This window comes from Atta cephalotes (assembly GCF_000143395.1).
Source record: "Atta cephalotes unplaced genomic scaffold scaffold00032, whole genome shotgun sequence".
NCBI lineage: Eukaryota > Metazoa > Arthropoda > Insecta > Hymenoptera > Formicidae > Atta > Atta cephalotes.
The window spans coordinates 1115390-1138955 of record NW_012130096.1 but is presented as its reverse complement, the minus strand read 5'-3'; the positions used below and the strand labels follow the sequence as shown (position 1 = coordinate 1138955).

General features: G+C 32.5%; 3 protein-coding genes across 3 annotated transcripts in view; 1 reads left to right on the top strand and 2 right to left on the bottom strand.

Moving 5' to 3' along the window:
• Positions 1 to 2203: 2203 nt before the first annotated feature.
• On the bottom strand, positions 2204 to 5299 carry LOC105621088 (6-phosphogluconate dehydrogenase, decarboxylating). The gene is made up of 5 exons (XM_012202559.1): positions 5289 to 5299; positions 4412 to 4635; positions 4075 to 4319; positions 3274 to 3899; positions 2204 to 2806 (listed from the first exon to the last, which is right to left on the bottom strand). Exons 1-5 carry the CDS (start codon positions 5297 to 5299, stop codon positions 2464 to 2466), a joined length of 1449 nt encoding a protein of 482 aa, XP_012057949.1. The 3' UTR covers positions 2204 to 2463.
• A 1679-nt stretch (positions 5300 to 6978) lies between these two features.
• On the top strand, positions 6979 to 8510 carry LOC105621089 (ADP-ribosylation factor-like protein 5B). Its single transcript, XM_012202560.1, has 3 exons — positions 6979 to 7024; positions 7837 to 8281; positions 8357 to 8510. The coding sequence occupies exons 1-3, from the start codon at positions 6979 to 6981 to the stop codon at positions 8403 to 8405; spliced, it is 540 nt and encodes a 179-aa protein (XP_012057950.1). The 3' UTR covers positions 8406 to 8510.
• A 4249-nt stretch (positions 8511 to 12759) lies between these two features.
• Positions 12760 to 23566, bottom strand: part of LOC105621087 (probable citrate synthase 2, mitochondrial) — a 23540-nt gene continuing 12733 nt past the window's right edge. The window contains exons 3-5 of the mRNA XM_012202558.1: positions 16938 to 17093; positions 14260 to 15183; positions 12760 to 13026 (exon numbers count right to left, since the gene is read on the bottom strand). Coding sequence (XP_012057948.1) covers positions 12760 to 13026; positions 14260 to 15183; positions 16938 to 17093 — 1347 coding nt within the window. The remainder of the gene's footprint in view (positions 13027 to 14259; positions 15184 to 16937; positions 17094 to 23566) is intronic.

Below are 23566 nucleotides of genomic sequence, written 5' to 3'. Positions count from 1 at the left end.
AGTTAGAGAATAAATTAAACCGAAATTAAAATTAATTTACATTGCAAAAAAGATACATCTACCTCGTTCAATATACTATAATAAAACGAGGTATAACATTTACCCGGCCTGTATAGAACTCACTGGACTATAATAAAAGACATGTTCTTTTTCCATACTCCAGGATTGAATTTCTTGCGCAGTTCATCTGTCTTCTTTTTCTATTCATAATAAAGGAAAAAAGACAAAAAATGAATTGTGCCAGAAGTTCAATCCTAGGGTATGGGAAAAAAAACAGGCCTAAAGAAACAAAAGAAAAATATTCTTTTCGAACTGTATGTCAGAAGACTCCCAGCGAATTCCAATAATAAGACAAATATATACCTAAAGATTAGAAGAAAAAAAGAAAGAGAAAGAGAGGGGAGAATCATAAGAAAGTTCAGCCGCTGGCTTAGACTTGCGCGTTCACATCTGACATTTAAACGTAGCCTGGCAATTTGGAATAGTCTTTGTCGTGTGATATTATCACAGAAAAAAATCACGCTCTCTACAGATTAGAACAAACGAGAGAGCATTAATTCGCATTTGATCGCTAATTTTAATTGCCGACTAGTCGCAAAACGGGATACGCAACGATTGAATCATAATTTTTTGCATGGAGATCTCTTCCCCTGCGGAGTTACGCAGCGAATGAACTATTTCCATCGTCGTTCCTTGTATTTTTGGAATTTAACGGACAAGTTCTAATTTTTGACACTGTCGTGCTACATGCTTGCGTAATTGAAATATAAATAAAAGTAATAAAAGTTTTAGTGTATGAAATATGAGGTATAGGATGCGGTCAAAGTTTCTCACTATAAATTAATGCTTTGAAGTTTTGATTGATCAATCCGAAAAAATTAATTTTATAAATTGACCAATCAAAGAATTGACCATGCAAAGCAATTATATCATTATGTTAACATTCGTACCTATAATCGTGTATACAAATAGAAGTTATTTTATATTTCAATATGAATAAATGATATATATATACGCATCGAAATATAAAAAAATATAATATAAATATAAATAAATAAAATAAAAATGAATAACTTATATTTATATATAAATATATAAATATATATATATAAAAAATTATATCGAAGCACATTACGGAAATATAATATACATGTACAGTAAATAAAAACTTGGCTAATAATATTCCCTGAAAAAAAAGCATGACATCAAAGGAAGGAAACATCGAGATCAATATCTTATTAAAAAACAAAATCGAATTAAAAAAAAAGTTTAGCATATATTTGAAACCGATATCAATAATTCATTAAATCATGGTGAGTTGGAGCGGCATGTATCGCACGCATTAAATATTTTCGCAGACGTAAAAAATAGCACTAACGGATGATGCGTCTCGAAGCCGAGTAATGAATTTCCTCGTCATTCGAAATCGTGTTACAGGTTACGGCAGAGAGCGCGTGAAAAATCGAGTTGCGTAAAGCTGCATCTCGCCGTTCGCGCTTTGCGTTTCGCAAGCCACGGGGAAAACGTCGGCGTGCGATTGAAAGTGTCATGCTCCAATATTTTCGCGTGTGCGCGTTAAAGAACGCAGGAAGAGAAATGCGGTAATGACGAGTTCGCTGCTGCATAATCGGCGTTTCACTAGCTCGATCCCGCACATCTCCGCTCTCTTGCGATTTTCCATCTCCGTTATTCCCGCGTCGGTCGAATGATTGAGAATCGCGTTTGCAGCAGTTCCACCTGAAGTGAGAACAGAGTCCACAACTGCGTTGTTTACTATTTGATTATACGATGCATAATCTTACCAAGCGATACAAGTCGCCTATTCGTTGACATTCGACATTTACAATCAACTAATGTCTCTTGCGAATTACGTAACTTCTCCCTACTTCTCTGAGTCGTTGTTTCCTAAAATATACGTGCAACCTTCGTGGAACGCGCGTACGAAAGTCATAATTTAAACGAAATAAACGTCGAAATTAACGATAATTTACGTAAAAACATTCTAGGAACTTTCTAAAAAAAATATCTTATTCATTCTCATTCATAAATGTATATTCCTTTTAAATAACCTTTCGAATATATTATCATTACAATATTTATAAAGATATATGTATCTTTTTTTATTTTAAGCCTTTGTGATTTTTTTAAATATTTTTATAATATATTAATAAAAATGTTTATCAAAAAGAAAACAGAAAATATCTGAAAAGAGAAAATATAACATTTATTTAATAATATATACATATTATTTAATAATATTTTGTTACACATGACTTCTTTCAATTATAGAACCACTCGTGTTAAGTTGTTTTTTTTTGTCATATTGTCGAGTTTTTTTTGTCACAGTTATCACTGATGCAATTATTGTAATTGTTCATAATTACGTGTATTTACCACACTATATTGTCGCATTTTTTTAGATATTTGTACATTATCAGTCACGGTTGTTGACTATGCGAGAATTTATGCATCGTACGTAGAAGCGGATACTTTCCCTCCATGTCCGGTCCAGTTCGTATGAATGAACTTCCCTTCCTGATCGAGCAACTCATACGTGTGAGCGCCGAAGTAATCTCGTTGTGCCTGCAGCAGATTCGCCGGTAATCGACTGGTTCGGAATCCATCGTAGAAGGCCAAAGCCGTCGATAGAGCAGGAGTCGGTATACCTATCGTCACAGCAGTGCTCACCACTGTTCTGGCACTCTGGTGGCATTTATCCATAGCCTTGGCGAAGAAGTCGTCCAGCAATAAGTTGGATAATTTCGGATTTTTGTCGTAAGCCGATTTTATGTTTCCTAGGAATACACTGTAAAAAAAAATCACAAAATTTTACAAATAAAAAAAAATTTTAATTTTACAAATATATTTTAATAATATGCATCTCTAAAGAACGTTTTTTCGAGATATTTTTAATCTTTTGAAATGTTGTCTATGACGTTTCTTATATCCGAATTTACATCTTTATATAATAGTTAATATATATGTATAATTTTGTATTTGGAATGATTTGAAGTATAAGAATAATAATCCTGATCTTATATCTCTGTTTTATATAAGATAACTTATTTAAAACCAGCATTTGAAAGAAACGAGAGCTATCTTGTATGTAAGTTTGTGTGACGCTAGACTACAATGTCCCTGAGAAACATTTTAGCCTTGACACTGATATGTGCTACTCGCTTTAAAAGAAAATGTAAGTTGTGATGAAAGGGATTACTGTCGTAACATTGACATAATTAAATAAATTCGACATAAATTTCTTGATCGTCATACCTTCTTATAATACATCCACCGCGCCACATCAATGCTATTCCACCGTAATTCAAGTTCCAATTGTGAACTTTGGCGGCTTCTCTTAACAGCATGAAGCCTTGCGCGTACGAGATAATTTTCGCGGCATATAGAGCCTTTCTTAAGTGCTCGAGGAATTGTTTTTTGTCGCCTTTGTATACTGGATCCGGCCCAGACAGCACTGCGCTCGCTTCTACGCGTTCATTCTTCAGCGCAGACAGGCACCTGGAGAAGACCGACTCGCCGATCAGCGTGACCGGTACACCGTAATCTAATGCAGCGATTGCCGTCCATTTGCCAGTGCCCTTTTGGCCGGCAGTGTCTCTGATGCGCTCGAGCAAATAGCCCTTTTCATCCTTGTACTTAAGGATGTCCCGCGTGATCTCGATTAGAAACGAATCCAGCTCGCTCCTGTTCCATTCGTCGAACACCGTGCTCATCTCTTCCTGCGTGAGCTGCAGGCCACTTCGCATCAAATGATACGCCTCGCAGATAATCTGCATGTCGCCGTATTCGATGCCGTTGTGCACCATCTTGACGAAGTGTCCCGCACCAGTCTCGCCTACCCAATCGCAGCACGGCTCTCCATTAGCCTTCGCGCATATTGCCTAAAAGATTTCGAACGTTCTTATTAATTAATGTAAGTATAATCTAATTTTTAGAGTATAAATTACTGCTCAGAATTTTGTACTTTCACTCAACCTTATTAGTAACTTGTTAACTAAAAGATATTACAATTTTATACAATTTCATAAATTTTTATTAAATAATGATAAGTCATACTTGGAAAATAGGTTTGATATGTGGCCAAGCTTTGGGATTGCCTCCGGGCATCAAGGACGGTCCATATCTGGCGCCATCCTCTCCTCCACTGACTCCGCTGCCAACGAACAGAATTCCCTTCTGCTCTAGATCTTTGGTACGTCTTTCAGTATCTTGATATTCAGAATTGCCACCGTCAATGATAATATCACCAGAAGAAAGAAGAGGCACTAATTGTTCAATAAAGGCATCCACGGCTGAACCAGCTGTTATCAGAGCAAATTGTATTATATATAATTGCACTTACAATTACTATTATAATTATAGATCTTTAATTGCGATAATAAAAGAAACTTGCCTTTAACCAACAACATCACTCTCCTTGGACTTTTCAATGTATTGATCATTTCTTTCAAGCTGTAAGCACCGATAATCTTTGTGCCCTTGGCTTCATTCTCAAGAAAAGATTTGACTTTGTCTACTGTACGGTTATATGCACATACAACAAAGCCATGATCGTTCATATTTAGAATTAGATTTTGTCCCATGACTGCTAAGCCAATGAGGGCAATATCTGCTACCCTGAAAATTCATGTAAAATTCATTAAAAAATTCGATTTTATTCTTCTTACATCTATACTATCACATATATACTATCTGGTATAGTTCTCTTTTATTAAGTAACAAATTTTGATTAGTTTTTGCTGCCGTTCTATTTTGAATAAATAGCCAACAATCAACACATTGTTTACTTAAGGTTTACTTAACTGAGAGGTATAGTTAAAATTTACATAAAAATATTAAACCTTTTTTTTAATATTAGTTGAACTTATATTTTTCTACATTAGAAAAGATGAATTTGCAAGAAGTTCAATTAAAAAAAACAGGCCCATTATTTGGCTTCAAGATTTAGCCTTGGACGTTTCTTGCTTCTTATAAATGCTTTTCATTTTAAGCAACTATGAATAATATTCATAGTTGATTTTTACGCTTAAAATCATCTTAATTTAAGTGATGTTTTAAGATATGACATTGCATGAGATCGTAAAATTGAATTTAAGACAATCTTAAATATAAGAATGGACTATAAATACTTTCCTTAATAACACAAGTCAACACATCATTCTAAATTTAATGAATAACAAAGACAGAACAATATTTGTGTTTATTTTATTAAATAGAAAGCATTTTGTATTATTTTGAATGAAATAGGGATGTAATGGAAGAATACTCACTGAGTACTCATATTTGTAGATGGCTCGCAGACGTGATCAATGACGATGAATGTAATAAAACTGAATGTACAGCGTGAGGCTGCTGTAGCAAATACCGCAGGAGCAACAAGTGGTCGCTTTTCAGGTCGTCGAAGGACGTATGGGCAAACAGCGTTCTCTGCACCGTCAGCCGATAAATTGTGAGCCAATCACAGTGCTCGAGACCACGTCGCTTGTGCCAGAAGAATTCGTGATAACGATGATGCAGCATTTAACATGAATGCCGCCACGACACAGACTTATCTAATCTCGTGGCCACATGCCCTGAATATTCCTTACCTCCTGAATATTAATTCCTTTAAAACAGAAAGATGATACAAATTGATTAAATGACATTAAAGCAATTATAGAAAATTTTCTACGATATTATCGGCTTTGTAAATTTACTTGTATTTTTAGATTAAGTAATTTCTGACGAGGCAATATTTCTTTACAGCAACGTTCGAAAAAAGCTGCAATAATAAATTACATTCTCATCGAAAATACTAGTTTCATTTAAAATATTTTAGAGGCGAAAAATCGGATTACGTGTTCCTTGAAAAATGATTGTTAAAATTATCGGAAAAATATAACAAAATATAATGAATAGTTGTGTTATATCGAAAAAGAAATACGATCTACTCTTTGTAGCTGTACTTTCTGTACTTAAAATGTAATAAATATACATATATACATAATTAGCCATTCAAAAAAGTTACGACAAATCAACAAAACAGCAGAACTTTAGAATAGGGATGATCTTTACATTCCGATTTGTAATTAGTTAATCGAAATTTAATCGAGATTATCCTCGAAGTTTGCTGCTGGTTTGCTGCTTTTGTCGATCTGTAAAAGAACGACTCAAATTTTGAATAATTAAATCGAAATTTAAATCGGAGTCATCTTTTTAATTAATGAAAGTGGCAAACTTCAGAGTTGGGACGATTTCGATTAAACTCCAATTAATTCAATATAGAATTCTATATATCTATATATTCTATATATTCTCTATATATTCTCTATATATCTATATATTCTATATATCTATGCTAATAAAATATCACAAATAAATCTTGTCAATTACAGTTGATTAAATTAATCAAAAATTGAAATTTAGTCGAAGAAACTTTAAATCGATCGCAGTGCCGCCAGTGGCAAAAACTGAAATTATACGTAATGCCTAGCGGCACCAACATCATCTTCATAAAACAACGTGAACTATAATCTATCGATACTACCGGCTGAACTAAGCATTTTCCGAACATTGCCGAATATTGCTGAGTTTTGCCGAACAGCGCCCCGCTCGGGGCGTGCGGACACTTGTCATACAGAGGAGCAACATGTCGCACTTTTGCCCGATTGAACTAGACAGCTAGACAGGCTGTTCGCGTATTCCGTCGATTTCTCGCCCATTGTTCACGCATCGCAGCTCCAATCGTTACCGCGATCGCATTTGCATATTGCCAGCGTCCGCATCGACGTTCGAACGCGATTATGACGTCGGTCCGTAAACCGTCGTCGCATGTAAACGACATTTCGTCATCGCGGAAGCAAACATAACCCCTCCGAGAGACAATGAACCATCCTATTCCCGAGTCATTCTCTTAAGGAGACGGTGAGTTCGTGACGTCGAACGGATAATATTCGATTAGTCTCTATCTGACCAGTCAACATGGGACTGCTGTTCGCGAAACTGTGGAGCTTCTTCGGCAACGAAGGTAAATACTATGATAAGATCCATGAGTCATAATTCTTCCCTCCTTTTGTATGTTATCATTGTATATATTTGTAGTAACACGTGCTAGGTGATCGACCAATTGTCGATCAGCGATCTATGATATGTCAATTTTAATTGAAAGGGTCGGCACTCACACGTAAAACTTGTCATACGATCGGAAAGTACTTTGGACCTATAATAAGATGCTCACGAAATTTACGAGTATTATTTTAAACGTTTTTTCTTGGAGTCATCAATTTTATCAAGAATCTGATATAGACTTGATGAGTCAAATGATATTTACTGAAAATTCTATGCATGTACATTGGCCTACTTTCTCTAATCTGTTAACATATGCTACTAATACCTGTTTCTAACTGTAGATTAAGATTAGGGGTATACGGCTTTAATCTTGGTTTAACTTACTTTTCACTTTTTTTTCTAATTTTAAGAATCAGAAAAGGCTAAAGAATAAATTAAACTGAGATTAAAGTTAATTTACATTATTAGAAAGGAATAAATCACATTCTATATCTGAAGACTTGACTCCTGAATTTAAATCCTGGCTTTGCCATTTATATTTCAATTTGATCTACTTTCATCACATTATTCTTTACTTTTTAGAAGGATATAATACTCTTTAGAAGAATATAAATCAAAATTACTAAATTAGACATTTATTCTTTGTCACTGCATTGAATAGTGCTAAAACTTTCTATTTTACTTTCACCAAACTTCAAATATTTATCTGTTTATATAGTCTAATTTAACTATAAAGAAACAGACCTTGTAATAAAAATTTATTGTTTTCAGAGCATAAAATAGTTATGGTTGGTTTGGATAATGCCGGAAAGACAACAATATTATATCAATTCTTGATGAACGAAGTTGTCCACACGTCTCCGACTATCGGATCCAACGTAGAGGAAGTTGTGTGGAAGAATATTCATTTTATCATGTGGGATTTGGGTGGTCAGCAAAGTTTGAGAGCTGCCTGGTCTACTTACTACACGAATACCGAATTTATCATTATGGTCATAGATAGCACTGACCGAGAGAGACTCGGTATGATTAGGGAAGAGCTCTATTCGATGCTAAACCATGAAGAATTGAGTAAAGCCAACGTTCTGGTCTATGCCAACAAACAAGACTTAAAGGGCAGCATGACTGCAGCTGAGATTTCAAGACAATTGGATCTGACATCTATCAAAAAACACCAGTGGCATATACAGAGCTGTTGCGCTCTTACTGGAGAAGGGTAAGACCGTAGCGTGATGAACTTATTTCTAGCAGGAATAAGATCTAAAATAAATGATAATAAAAAATGTTTCAGATTGTACCAGGGACTGGAATGGATCGTCGGACGTTTAAAAAAGACATGACGTACATTATGAGAGTCATTTATAAGTCTAATGAAATATCCAAAATGTAAAATATGTTTTTGAGCTAAGTTAGTTCTGGTTACACACTTTGACAGTTATACGAAAGAAGAAAACAGCATGGGCTGTCGCATTTCGTTCATTGATTTCAATCTCCTGGTATGATCCTCAAAATGCATCCGATTTTATTGCCACAGCCATTTAAAGAACGGTGGACGGGTCTGTTCTACAATTATTAATTACCCTGGCTGCTTATGCAATCAAAGGAAAGTTTTGATATTGTTTTTGTGACATAACAAGCCTCAACTCGTTCAATATAGAAATAAGAAAAGAATGAAGACAAGTAGAAATGTACAAAGTAAATGTACAAAGCGAGATGTCAAGTGAGTATTAAAAAGAAAGATAATTATTTTTTGCGTCCATATACAAGATGTATATGTATAGTTGATTATCATAATAGTTAAATAATCATTGAATATAACAACAAGTATATAATTTAATTCGTTAAAAAAGGAATTATCGATTGCTTATGCGAATTATGTTATCATTTGCATGATAAAAGTAAGAGATTTCTTATCCCGTCCACCTACAGTAAAATTCTGCAGTAAAACAGGCAGTTAAAATAGATGGAGGGAGGCAACTCGTTATTCGTACTCAGTTCATATGTAAGAACGCAAGAAAGTGTACATAGTTTTTTATACTTCTCGTTAAGAAAGCGAGCTCTGTAAAAAATGAGAAAGAAATATAATGCCGGACGAGAGAAAAAGTGCAAAATCTTGACATTTCCGTACGTAAGGGCCGAGCAGATTCAGGCCAGGTAATCCGATTGAGGAAAACTTCTTAAGGCAGAATATGAACTGCTCTGTGATATGTGGATTCAATTCTGAGACAGTTATTTGCTGATATCGATATAGCTTACATGGCGCGCGGGAAAAAAGCACAATGAAGGATGGACTGATAAAACTCGATGGAAGGCTGATGATATTCTTAGGATGCGACATACGTAATATCGCAACAGGTGAATGGGAGCTTTAAATCAAAAACTCGTCTATTGACTCACTGATTCGCTGAACGATTTCAACCTGTTCCGTTTTATTTTTCTTGGCAGTGAGGAATAATATAAGTTTAATATGTATATCTAATTGATATAGTTCACTACTGTAACTGCTCCAAGTGATATGTTATTATTTAAAGCGCGAATTTTTAGTTATTTAAGGAAACGTATCTTCTGGTTCCATTCACCTGCGGTTACTGCGTGCCGCCAGGATGATGGATGTACTAATGAAAGTCCGTGACACAAAGGAATCATCTTGTCTCCAACTTTGACAGCTGTCTCGTCTTTGCTTTATTTAAATTGTAAATGTAATCTATCTTTTATGTAGCATTAAATACTCCAATAGATATAATATTAATTATCGTAGCTTTAAAAAAAGAGGAAATTGTCAATGTGTGCTCTAAAAGATTAATGGATACACGCAAAGACTGTACAGGCGTTGTTAACATCATCACGCGGTGAGATATAAATGCCGTCTAATACCAGAGTGAGATCATAACACTTAAAAGTTAATGCTAGCTTTCTCATATTGAGAAACGGGTTCTTAAATGTTGGTAACACATAAGAATCATATCTCCCGTGTACATTGTTTGCTCCTCAAAATTCTATGCGGGGTATATTATACCGAATCTACACTCGTCGAATTTATCCTCGGCGTCCGTCTTCTCTATTTAACTGTAATTGTGTAAAAAAAATAAAATTTTCGAAATGTGTAAAATACAAGACATAGATTGTTTTAACGCAATGTTGGCGGACCGAGCGTGCGTGTGGAAAACATGATTCGTGCTTTTGCAAACTCAGCCCGACCTGTCGAGTCTATCGAAATAACGATTTTAAAAATCAATCATTTCCGATTATTAATCTTTATCTAATATAATTATATAAGTCAGGGGTTCCTGTTCGACTTTAATAATAAAAAGGCTAAAAGTATGGGATGTCAAATAAATTAAAAATCAGTTTCTATCAATAAGAAATATACAGATCTGCTATACTTTTATTTACCACACTAATACCATTCTACTTCCTAATTCTTATAATGCATTTCAGTAAGAAATGCATATAAGTTTTTTATTGTCTTTAGATTAAGCATATTTCATTTGATGTTAAAATTGATAATATCTTATTGAATATTTTTTTAAGAACTTTTTAAATTTTATTCTTTATCCTTCTCTCGATATTTCGATAGAATATTCAACGATAAATATCGTAGATTTTTGGAATTACGTACTAAGGCGAACGATTAGGCGAACGGTGCTTCATGAATTCTAAGTCCCGAAGGAGAAAAGATTTGTCAGCTATGATTACCTTTGATTCATTTATTTTCACATTCATATAAATAAGATATGCACACACTCATTCATTCTTATAACAGTGGGTCCACCACTGGTCATGCTTCTTAATTTTACACTGTATTCACGGCGGTTTCTCGTCACGATACAACTAAGTATGACGTTCGACGAGACTATAAACACTATTTTTAAGTATGCTTAATCACTCTGCGTCATTGTATGCCGTTAAGTATTCAACTATTGCAACTCGCGTACAGCAACAGCATTTCTTTTGCCATTCCAAAATCAGAAACATAGATACAGTATTTATTCCGTCTACAGTTAGAATGAATTTCCTGAGGGAAGTGGGACAGTAAACTAAGGCCAGGAAATCTACGTCTGAACTAATTGGCACGTTCGCCTTTTGGCGTTTCATTGCCGACTATTGGTTTCAAGACCTATTCTTTATGACACCGTTCTGTTGCTAAAAAATCCAATACATTTCTGAACCCAGCAAACGAGAATGGATTGAAATGGATTCAGATTTTCAAAAATATTGATTCACGCATGTTAAGATACATGCTTTTCAATCCTGAATGCATTTTTATTTATTTAAAGAAATTGCATATCTCTATGCCTTTCAATTTAAAAATAATATTGGCTTTTTTTATGCATTGTGAATACTGTTCAATTCAAAATTTTGAATAGGAAATGCAGTTTTTCACTCCAATTAATCATCTAATTGAATCTAATTGAATCCAATTGAATCCAATTAAATTTAAAAAAGTATTCGCTATTTAAAATACGCATTCGGATAGAAAAAAATTTCAATCCATTTTAATTCATTCTCGTTTGCTGGGAAATCCACCCGTTCGAAAAAGAAATATGATACACATCCGGGTGCATTTTTTTGTGTAACGAGGCAAAACAACAACGTTACGGTTTTTAATTCATGTCTAATCGCATTCCGAATAACATAAAAGCCAGATAAAACAATTCTCTGAATGATATCTGATCTAAATTAAATTATTTTTTAGGTGATGATTTCTTGATTTATGTTGCCTTACGCAATGAATCTAGATTTCGAATTTCTACTTTCTATTATATTTATGATTTTATTTATATTTTATTTATGATTTTTTCGTTAGGCTAACACATTAACTATCGCCGCAAATTTTGCATAGTTTAAATTCTCTAAATTTCTAGCGGTAGTCGGCGTGTTGCTTTGTATTGAGCGATGACTTTATTTACAATAATTACCTATTTCTGACGCGTTTCTTTATCTTGTGTGTGTGTGTGTGTGTGTGTGCGTGTGTGTGTGTGTGTTTCTATAAATAAATTCCAGGAAATATCTTTTAGACACCTGAGAAACATTTAGAGAATGTCTAAAAATTTTAATATCTAGACATCTAAAAGTTATCCTCTGGACTTTTTGCACTATCGTGAGTTTCCTCGCAATTTTGGCAGTTTTCACTATTGGACCAATCTACGTTTCCACTTATATAAGCAGCTACGTTGCGAGACACCCATTTATGTCTGTCCCCGCAATTGATACTTCGTAAGAATTTAATTTAAAACATATTTTTTTCACGTTACATTATATATCTATATAATTAATTTATACAGATATAATGTATATCTGTGTGATTAACATATCTGTTTATCATTATTCATTGAAAGTATCGACAACAGGAAGAGAATTAATGCGAATTCGTTGCCGGGGAACATTGATGTGTCTGCTCTTAATAATTCTACATTTAGATAATACATTAGACGTAATTATTTGTCGTGTTTAATACCTAGCCTTGTGTCTCTTTCATTCTTCTTCACTCTCTCGTTCTCTCGCTCTCTCCCAATCACACTATTATTTGTTCAATAAGGCGCGGGCTCGTTGATGTGTCTCCGTCGAGGTTGGTATCAAAATGATATCCTATCAAAGTTCCCGGCGCCGCGGTTGACGCTCGAACAAAATCGAGATCAGGAGACGACGAGACTCCGAGGTGATGCTGGTCGATCGTCCAGTGAGAAACGGTTTTTAAGCCTTGACAGCTTTTATAAGGAGATCAGTGCTGAGGGATTTAGGCCTCTCGATGGGCAGTCCTAAGGCACGGTCCCAAACGAGAGAAGCGAGCACGCCCAACGCGCGCGACACACCGAACAGAACCGTGTAATAGTTCATCTCCTTCATGCCATAGTATTGCAACAGCACACCCGAATGCGCGTCCACATTCGGCCACGGGTTCTTCACTTTGCCAGTCTCCAACAAAATTGGCGGAACTACCTTGTACACTTGTGCGACAAGCTGTAAAGAAGAAAATAACAACATTGATATTAATATCAAAATTTAATACAAATTATTAACTTGGAATTAAATCAGAATCATGCTAATTGAATTCCGAATAGAGTGTGACTACATTGAGAAAAAAAGTTACTGATTAAAAAAAATGTGAGTTTATTCAATTAAATGTAACGGACACGGGCTGTCAAGCAAATATTTGTTAATTTTAAACAAATATTTATTAATTCAAACAATTAACATTGTATTGTATATTTAATTTAAATATTTGACCATTAAATGAGAATAAATTGAAATGGATAAAAATATGAATTTATTTCGATGTTTCCGATTTCTCGAATCCATGAATATATCTGAGTTCAACATGATGAATAGTTTTTTTGTATTTTAATTTATTTCAATTAAAAAATAGTCTAATATGGACATGAACCATCCAATTCAACGTGATGAATAGCTCATTTCATGCCTATCCGAGTAAAAAAATACTTATGTCGTAAATAACCTTAAATTAAATTAATAAATACATCCCATTCATAATTCAAAATTATGAATAAGAACAGTCTCGTTCGAATTCACTTCAATTAAAAAAAATTTCAATATATATCTATATATATATAATTTGTAAACTGTGAATACATCACAGTTTAAAATTAGGAAATATATATGCCATATCCTGAATTCATATCAGAATACAGTATTGAATAGAAATGTTCTTGTTTCAATCGAAAATGGATATAAAAATACTGTTCTATTTATATAAAAAAGGAATTATAAATTTATTGTAAAATCAAAAAAATATTTATAGAAAGATTTATTTTCAAGTCATTGTTTTCTTTTCTATCCATTTCATAAATAGAAACAAATTTATGCCCTCAGTCAATTCATTTCAATTCATTTCAACTCCAGCCTCTAAAGCGCGAACTCGGATAAATTAAAATGAATTGGAATTTTTAATTCATTTCAATTTATTCTCATTTACTAAAAATCACTGCGAACTAAATGCATTTAGTTAGTAAGTTATAATAATTTTTTTCTCAATGTATGCAAATAAAAATGCAATGTTGAAAAAAATTGAATATTCCGAAGTTAATTTTCTCAATCTTTATGGCAATATTCTTAAATATTTAAAGAGATGGATTAATGAATTCGGTTATTTTCTTTTTTATTTAAAGCAGAATAAAATCTTTCTACTATACTTTCTACTATACTTAAAACATTGTAATAAGATGCGCGATTTACCTTGAACAACGGATCGTCTGGCAAATGTTTCAACGCGAACTCCCTCTGGCAAGTATACCTCGGATCGGTTTTCCTAAGAACAGCATGTCCGTAGCCGGGCACGACCTGGCCACTCTTCAGTGTATTCCAGATGAACTCCTTGAGTTTGTCATCGCTAGGACTGTCGCCAACCTGATCACGCAACTTCTCCAGCCATACCAGCACTTCCTGATTGGCCAAACCATGCAGTGGTCCGGCAAGACCATTCATACCGGCGGAGAAGGATAGGTACGGATCTGATAAGGCGGATCCCACTAAGTGAGTGGTGTGAGCGGACACATTACCACCTTCATGATCCGAATGGATTGTCAAATAGAGACGCATCAGTTCGATAAATTGCAGATTGTCATAACCGAGCATGTTAGCGAAATTCCAGGACCAGTCCCGACCAGCGTCAACGGAGCCCAAACCCTTGCCGCCCTTGTAGATGTTGCGGTAAATGGTGGCGGCAACCACCGGCAGTTTGGCGATCAAATTCATCGAGTCCTCGTATATGCTTTCCCAGTACTTGCTTTTGTGCACACCTTTGTTATACGCCTTAACAAATTCGCTCTCGCTGTTCAACAACGTAATCGCCGCGGAGAACTGCGTCATCGGATGTAGAGTCTTGGGGAAATTGTTGAGGGCCTTAACTACGTGCTCGGGTAACGAGCTCCTGGATGCCCATTCCTGCGAGATAGCCTTCGTCTGCGCTTCTGTAGGTACGTCGCCAGTAATCAGCAGCCAGAAAAGACCCTCCGGAAGCGGTTCCGCGCCGCCGGATGCCTTCGGCAGGAGTTTCTGACATTCGGGGATTGACTTCCCGCGGAATCGGATGCCCTCCTCCGGATCCAGTACCGATGGTTCCCACACAAGGCCCTTGATGCCGCGCATACCGCCATACATCTGCATTCAAAACAAAGTATGTTAGATGGGGCAATAAAAAGAAACTACAATAATATTATTGCAATTATTTTCGATTAGACTTCTTTCGGCTGTCTAAATCCTCTAAGCTTTTTAAGTTTATTCTAATTAATTTCAATAATTTTAATATAATCATGAAAGATTAGAGTTCGTTGTAGTATTTTGAACATTAAGAGTCCTGTTTCAAGTTTATTTTTTAAAATATTCTATAATTATTAAAATTTCTCGAGAATCTTCTTCAAGAATAACGCTAATATTTCCCATTTATTAGAATAAAAATTTGAAATAACAGGACTTTTAATGAGTCTTCAAAATACTACAATGAGATATAAAAGGCTAATAAGAGTCAGAAAAACTTAAAAAAATCTCTACTGTTCATAATTATTATTTATAATATTATTGTTTATAATTAAAGATAGATATAATAAATAAAAACTATAGAAAGTATAAAAGTTAAAACGTTACAAAATACAATTACGTATATATTTCGATCTTATATTTAGGCCCTCAAATGTACAAAAAATTTTTTTAGCGCAATAAAAAATATTGTTTAAAAATTAAGAATAGTACAGTTGAATCCGTCGAGAATGTTTTTTTTTAGACGTTTTTCTTTACTCTTTAATTTATACGCTGAACGTTACACATTTATAATTGTGATATTAATCTTTTACCTTTTTTGGCATTGAAATTTGACGATTTTTTATAATATTAACATGGATTTTCTCAATTATCGAACTCTGAGAATAACAAGAAATTTTTGCAATCGGTCAATCAATCACTTGAGCAATTTTCCGTTTCTCTAACTTTCATCTAATTATGACGAAATGAAACAATCACTTTCTTAATTTTTAAATGTTTTTTACTTCCCATTTATTAATTAACACTAATAATATTTTGTAAGGAGTCCCTGACTCGAGATAAGGTGATTTTGGGGTCATCAATCTTGAGAGAAAATTTGAAAATTGCAATAAAGCAAAAGTGAGACCTCTAACTCCTCGCGAAGGTTATCACAGGATCTTTGATCCAAATTTAACATACACATAGCACTGTAACTCTTTTCTTGGATCGGAAAACTAAACAGAGTCATAAGAAGAACAATATTCTGACTTGTGTACAAACCCATATTTAAAAAATATTAGCCTCATGGTCATTAACACGTTAATTATGCAGAGATCGGCGATAAGTATAAAAGTAAGCCCACATAGCGCGACAAGTAAGAGCCAGCTCATTTGATAACTTAATCGCCACGCGCTGCATTCGGCTGATAGTCAGCGAAAAAAAATATACTACTTATTGACGCTGCATGTGACAATCAGAAATTATCAACGTGCGTTACGATTGTCATGATCATATAACAAGCACGCAAGCTTTATCAACTCACACTCTCAGGCTGGTAACACGATTAATAATCCATTTATCTTCCTCCTCCGTTGAATTTATGATTATTATAATTCTTAATGATAAATGCGCAAATATATATGTATGTAAAATCACAATACAGTTAAAATCAATCACGATAAAAAATTTTTAAATAAAAACGTTAATAATGTGCAGGATCGCATATCTCTTTTCTATCTTAGAAATAATATTTTATTTTAGAAAATTACTATTTCTTTGATTAAATTTAAAATAATAAAATAATAAATTTGATTAAATTAAAAATAATTAAAATAATTAACCAGGATTGAATTATTTTACGATAATAAAAAAGATTGACTCATTAATAAAGTGCGTACCATGTCGACGGTGACTTCTCCGACTTTAGTAGATCCATGATCTTTACGGAAAGCTTTGACTCGCTCCTGTTCCTTCGGGATCTTGTCAATAAGAATCTTTTTAAGATCCGTAGATGCATCGGTGAGCTGCCGTACGAAGACTGCCGACGTTATTTTCTGGAAGGAAAAGAATTATAATTAACAGTTGCTGCGGGAAAAACGCAGAATTTATCAAAAGTAATCTCAGGAATAAATACAGACGAAAGTTTTGTATGAACGTATATCAAAATCAACCCTTTAAAGTACAAACAATAATTTTCTGATCTCTCACTACACATTGTGGGTCGTTTGTGTCCTCGATTAATTTTTATTATTTTTATAAGTACACAAAAATTATTAAATAATTATAAATATTATTAAGTAACCATACATATATTTTAACATATTTAGAAAATAAAAGTTACTTATTAAAATTAAAGAATAGAAATCATTATTTAGCCAAAATCAAACTCCTAGTATTATTTCCAAGAAATGCAGGACGCGAATGACTCCAATCGTGTGTACTCAAGATTAAATACGATAAAAATTATATTATGCGATTCTGTATAATTATACTACAGAGTTAAACAAAATATAGTTAAACAAAAAAATGGTCTCATTTTTTTTCAATAGACGACTTTTGTAAGCATAATTTGATTATATGTATTCAATAAGAATACATTCAAACAGAATAAAGTGGTAGGAAAAAAAATGCTTTATGAATGAGATTTTACACATTTAAAACTTGCCTTTCAATTCCTCTAGAAAAGAAAAAAAAAGAAACGCGAAAAAATCTTACCTAATCTCCAATAAATTAAATTATACAATTTATACAATTTTTATCCTCCATGTCAAATGGAGGATAAAAATTTAAAATAAACGCAACTTTATTCGATTTTTTCCCAAGTTAATTTTTAAACCATAAACTTCTGGCCATTTGTTTTCCGTTTTCAATTCTCTTGCGAAACATTCTATGCGTGACGTACATATTGTATAGAGAATTGTCACGGTGGAAGACACATGTGGATTACATAAAAGCGACAACTATTGTCAATGATGATTTACATAAGTGTTCGTTGGGTTAATAAATTTGCATTGAAAAACTATAATTTCATAATGCTACAAGGACAGAAAACAGATATTAAGATAACAATTTTTTTATACTGTCTCGTGTAATTCATAAAATTTTTTTCACAACATATGATTATAACATTTTAATGACAGATTTATGCCTAAACAGAAGGCTCTTAATATATTCCTATAAGACTTGTAAGAATTTTTAAGTGCTTATATCTTTATATAATATTTTTAAATAATTTCTTACTAGCTATAAAATTTACAAGAAATCGTAGTTATTTACGAATAATCATACGTCTTATATAAAATTAGAATACTAGTCATAAATTCTTTCAAATTTTACGAGAACACGTTACAAATCTTACGATTCTACTTAGAATTGACTCGTTAATACTTTAAGGAAGATTGATATTTAATTATTATTATTATTATTATATTGATTTATTATTATTGATATTTTTATACATTTATTTGTGTCTGAGAATGGAAATGTAACAGAATGACAAAAATGATATGAGATTTATTGATATTCTCATTTATATTTGTCCATAAAAATAAAAATTTATAAAGAATCAGAATTATTCAAAAGTAATTTTCAAAATTTATTTTTAAATTTTTATTCGATTATATCGATCGCCAGTTGAATCTAAATTTTGAATACAAAGAATACTTATATTTATACGCGAAATGTTACGAAAGAATTACGTGGGAGTGATAAATTATCCTTTGTTAAACTCATAATCGGTTCTTGTGACGTGTGACAAAGCATAAAAAATTCCGTAATCGTTTCTCATCTCGACACGTATCATCGAATGTCATAAGATACGTTAAATAAGAACGAGATCATGAAGTCTCGAAGTCATTATCAAACATTATCACATGCATTCATGGAAACGCATTAGGGGAGAGAATTAATTCTTCACTCATTCGTATATCTCTATGAAGTATTTGTATATAGTATAAGTATCTATTATCTTTAACATGATAAATGTCTCAATTTAGATCAAATCGAATCTTAGAATCGAAACAAATTTCAAGAATTGCTCCGCGCGATTTTAGAATCGCGATTACAATAAGTATAACCGACTGTAATCTTCTGATAACGATAAGTAGAAGTAATGGTGGCAAAGATAACGATAAGAATTGCAGCTATAGGTGATAAGGATAATATGCGATGAAAATATCTCTTAAACGAGAAAAGGAAGATTAGCTCAATATAATCGTCAATGGCTGCGGTTCGGCAGATACAACAGATGAGTACAACAGATGAGTAAGCGCTCGCGGCTATTGATGTATTCTTCTATATTCTGCTATAGATCTAAAATGCTGATTGGATGATCTAAAAGAATATACCAATAGCAGCGAGCGCTTATTCAACTGTTGAGTCGGCTGAACGCAGTCAATGTGTGCAAGCCCACTGGGGGGCCACGTGACTATGAATTATAAATTATAGTAATTACACATTCGTCAGATACGCAGATACGAAGTTGCTTAATTCTCTTTTTTTTTCCCTTATCGAGCGAAGTGAAAGTCGCGTGATGTGTACATATATATATATATATATGGATCCGGAGACCGTTTATCTTTGCATTGGATGTAGTATAGCCGGGAAGGAGAAGCGTGATGTGGCATTTTGCGAACAGTTAAGGCGAAATAAAGAACGAAGTCAAGACGAAAATGTCGACAAGTCACAATAAACTGAAAATAATGGGTCGATTAGAATCTCAATTCGACAAATTTGTAGATATTTTAATTGATAGATTCGAATTCTAAATTTTTTGGAGTAGAATCTCATTCGAAAGAATAAAAATTGAAAATGTTTTTTATGTATTATAAGTTTTATTGCTTAATTTTAATTTAGTTTCTTTTTAACATTTAATATTTTATAAATTACTAACTTACTAATATTTTATAAATTACTACAGCTTCTTTTTAGTTTTAATCGGCTATACTTAATTTGCTTTCTAGTTATCATAATATCTAGTAATTTATACTTTGACTAAGATTGTTCCAACTTCATATTCGCTTGATAACAGAAGATGACTAATCATCAAAAAAGATGATCAACGACGCCATATTCATATAAAAACAGGATTTCAACTTGTAATTATAAATCATCCTCAGTATATACAACACCATATAGTTATTGCAACAAGTTCAATTACTAACTCACATTTATATTAATGTAAAATGATTTATGTATCATTAACAAATATCTAATTTTTTCACCGAAATTGCTGAAGAAGAACTCGTGGTTCCAAAACGTACGTTGTTTTTATTATTCTTATTGAATAAGTGACAAAATATTATTTATAATTTTTTTATATGCTCGATTATTGATCGTTTTTATTATAATTTTGCAATAAAAATTGAGCCAGTCTTGAAAAAGAGTAGTTCAATTTTTAATCTTAAGGCCAGTATTCATAGTCCGTTCATTTAAGATCGTCTAATAGTTGCGTTCAGCAGAAAAACTAATTGTTGTAAAATTCTTTAATATGATTGATTTTATCCTTAATTTCTCATTGGATCAAAATGTATAAACTAATCATATTCAAGAATTTTACAACTGTTGCAAAGATATATTTTTTCCGCTGAAACGCCGCCAATGTCTTAAGATGCTAATGCAATTCTCTGATTGATTTATGACATCTTAAGATAATCTTAAAAATAAGAATCGATTATAAATATCGATTTCAGAGTGAGATTTTACTCTTCACAGTTTCAGAAGGAAAATTATTAATTTCAATTAACGAGTATTTTTATATATTCAATTCACAAAAAACAATGTAAGAAATCTCTGTTACACTTTTTAATAACGTCATATCTGAAATGTTGGAACTTGTAATAAAACAAGATATTATAATAAAACAAGGTAATCCGTTCACATCTGTTAGAAAAAAAAGAATAATAAGAAAAGATTTTGTAAAACTGGACTTTATACCTTTGTTTATCTCTGACGTTGATAGACAATAATTAATAATCAGTTTATTAATTATTTTAATTATTTTTCCTTATAATATCGTTGAGTGACTTATCAAAGCTTACGATACGGTAAGACGTTGGTAGTCCGTATAAAAGTAGTTCAGTGTAAAAGTTAAACTGTCAAACTAGAAATCTATAAAGATTGTCGATATGCATTTTTTCTTCGAGGCAAATTCTGTTGGAGAATCATAAATTAACTTTTTATCAATAATAATTTGTGTTCCTATCTTTCTTTCAAAATAATTATGCAAAACGATTATCCGACGAAATAGTAACAAAATATGTTGCCAAGACAAAAAGAATATTGACAAAGTCATTTATTAAAAAAAAAAAAAAAATAAGTTACATGAAAGAATGTTCACAAATGCAAATATATGTTAACAAAGATAAAAAGTTAAAGAAAAAAAACAATTCAGAAAAACACATATCCAAATAAAAAGTACGAAAAAACAACGTAATAATACAATATATCGAATGCGAAATTTCGTGGAATATTTAAACGAGTTTAAATTAAAAATATAACATAATGTTATTTATATATAATTTTTATATTATATAATATTATAATTATAGGTAACACAATAAATTAATATATTATGTTATAATTATTATATAACATTGTATATATATATATATATATATATATATATATTATATAATAATTTTAATACATTCAAATCCAAAAATTAAAATGCTTTTCTTGGATTTGTATCAAAGGAGAAACGAAATACATTACGTCGCGTATAATTGCCACAATGCACCTTCAAATTCAAGAGGCTCAAAGATCGTTTCTCGTCGCATGCTCTTATCATCATGTCACCGATAGCGCATGTTCTACGCAATTTTTTAATCGCGTGGTAACGCGATTATGTAGCGCCGGGGAAATTCGCTTGACGAGATGCTCGCATTTGAATCTAATCCGTCGACATTGAACTTTATACAAAAAGCCACGATTTGAAATCTCACAATGTAATTATGATCAATGTTAAAAAAAGATTTGGGAAGAGCTTCACCGAAGCAATAATTGAAAAATATACTTAGCGCATGATTCAATCAATACTACACTGAAAAAAATGTACTAAATTTCAATAAAATCATTTGTTTGAATATTTAATATTAGGTGTGGGAAAAAGTTCGTGGCGTTTTTCCCGTTAGATGGCATTATTTCCCACACCTAATATTTATAAAATATTACTAATATAAAAAGATATACATACTTACTAATATTATTAATATAAAAATATATTTATCTAAAAATTATTTGATTTAACTATCATTTTTGTGTTGAATAAATATTTATTAAAATTTAGTACATTTTTTCCTCAATATATATTTCTTATTTTTGAGTACTCTATCCAGTTTCTATATAATTTGATTTTTTAAGAAAAACTCAAGAGATACACGATACAAATATATTATAATATTTTTGCGACCAAGCGTTAGACAGAATGCGAAATCTGGGCAGCGAGCCAATGGCGTAGCTAAAAATAAAAAAACTTGATCGACTTGACATGCAATTCGGGTTACCGTGTGCGAATAACGCGAGCGTGATAAAAAGGATAGATGCCAAAGTGTCGGAAAAATTCTAGTTACTTCTATGAGAATACAATGATCTTTTAACTAGAGGTAAAAGCTATTTAAAGGAAAGAAGTTTGAGTATGAGGAAAATAATACAACAGAGATAAATATAATAGTAACGATAGTTTTAATCGTCTACAATAATCTCGATCATCCAATTTCGTTCAATTATAATCACCTCAATTTTTAATTAACAAGGATGACTATTCGCGGATATGCCAAAAATATTTTTTTGCTCGAGGTTTATCGAGGTTTATCAAGGTCAGATTTTGCGGATGGAGCCACAGATCGATTGAATAATTGGAGGATGCTTAGTCTTCGAAGGTCAATCACGCGTGCGGCAAATGCGATTAACCTTTTAAAATATGCGTTTAACCTATTCAATCCTGCGATGGGACAATTGATGGCAATCTTATTAAGAGGGATAACGTATCCGTTTAAATACTCATATGTATACTGTCTAAATTTTTTGGAGTAGAATCTCACTCTAAAGGTGTTCTTATATGATTAATAATACTATCAATGTTAATAAATAAAATATATTATCAACAATACTAGTAGAGTATAAAATTGAGAGTATAAAACTAGTAGTAGAGTATAAAATTGTAAAAATACTAAAAATGCATATTGTCATTATTATTGATTCAATATTACTGATTAATATTATATTTACCATGTAGAATTATCTTAAAAAATAAAATGAACTTAAGCTACTCTTTTTCAAGATTGACTCAATTTTTTCTTTTTAGAGACAGCTAGATTTCATTCTTCAGAATGACAATTCACTCTAAAAGTTTTAAGCCTAATTGTACCAATGTTTACTTTGACTTTAAGCGATGCTTAAAACTCCTCCCCCCCCTTCTCTCTCTCTCTCTCNNCTCNCTCTCTCTCTCNNCTACTACTCGTACTTACTACCTACCTAACTACTTACTACTACTTCTACGTCTACTATACTCTTACTACGTCTACTTACT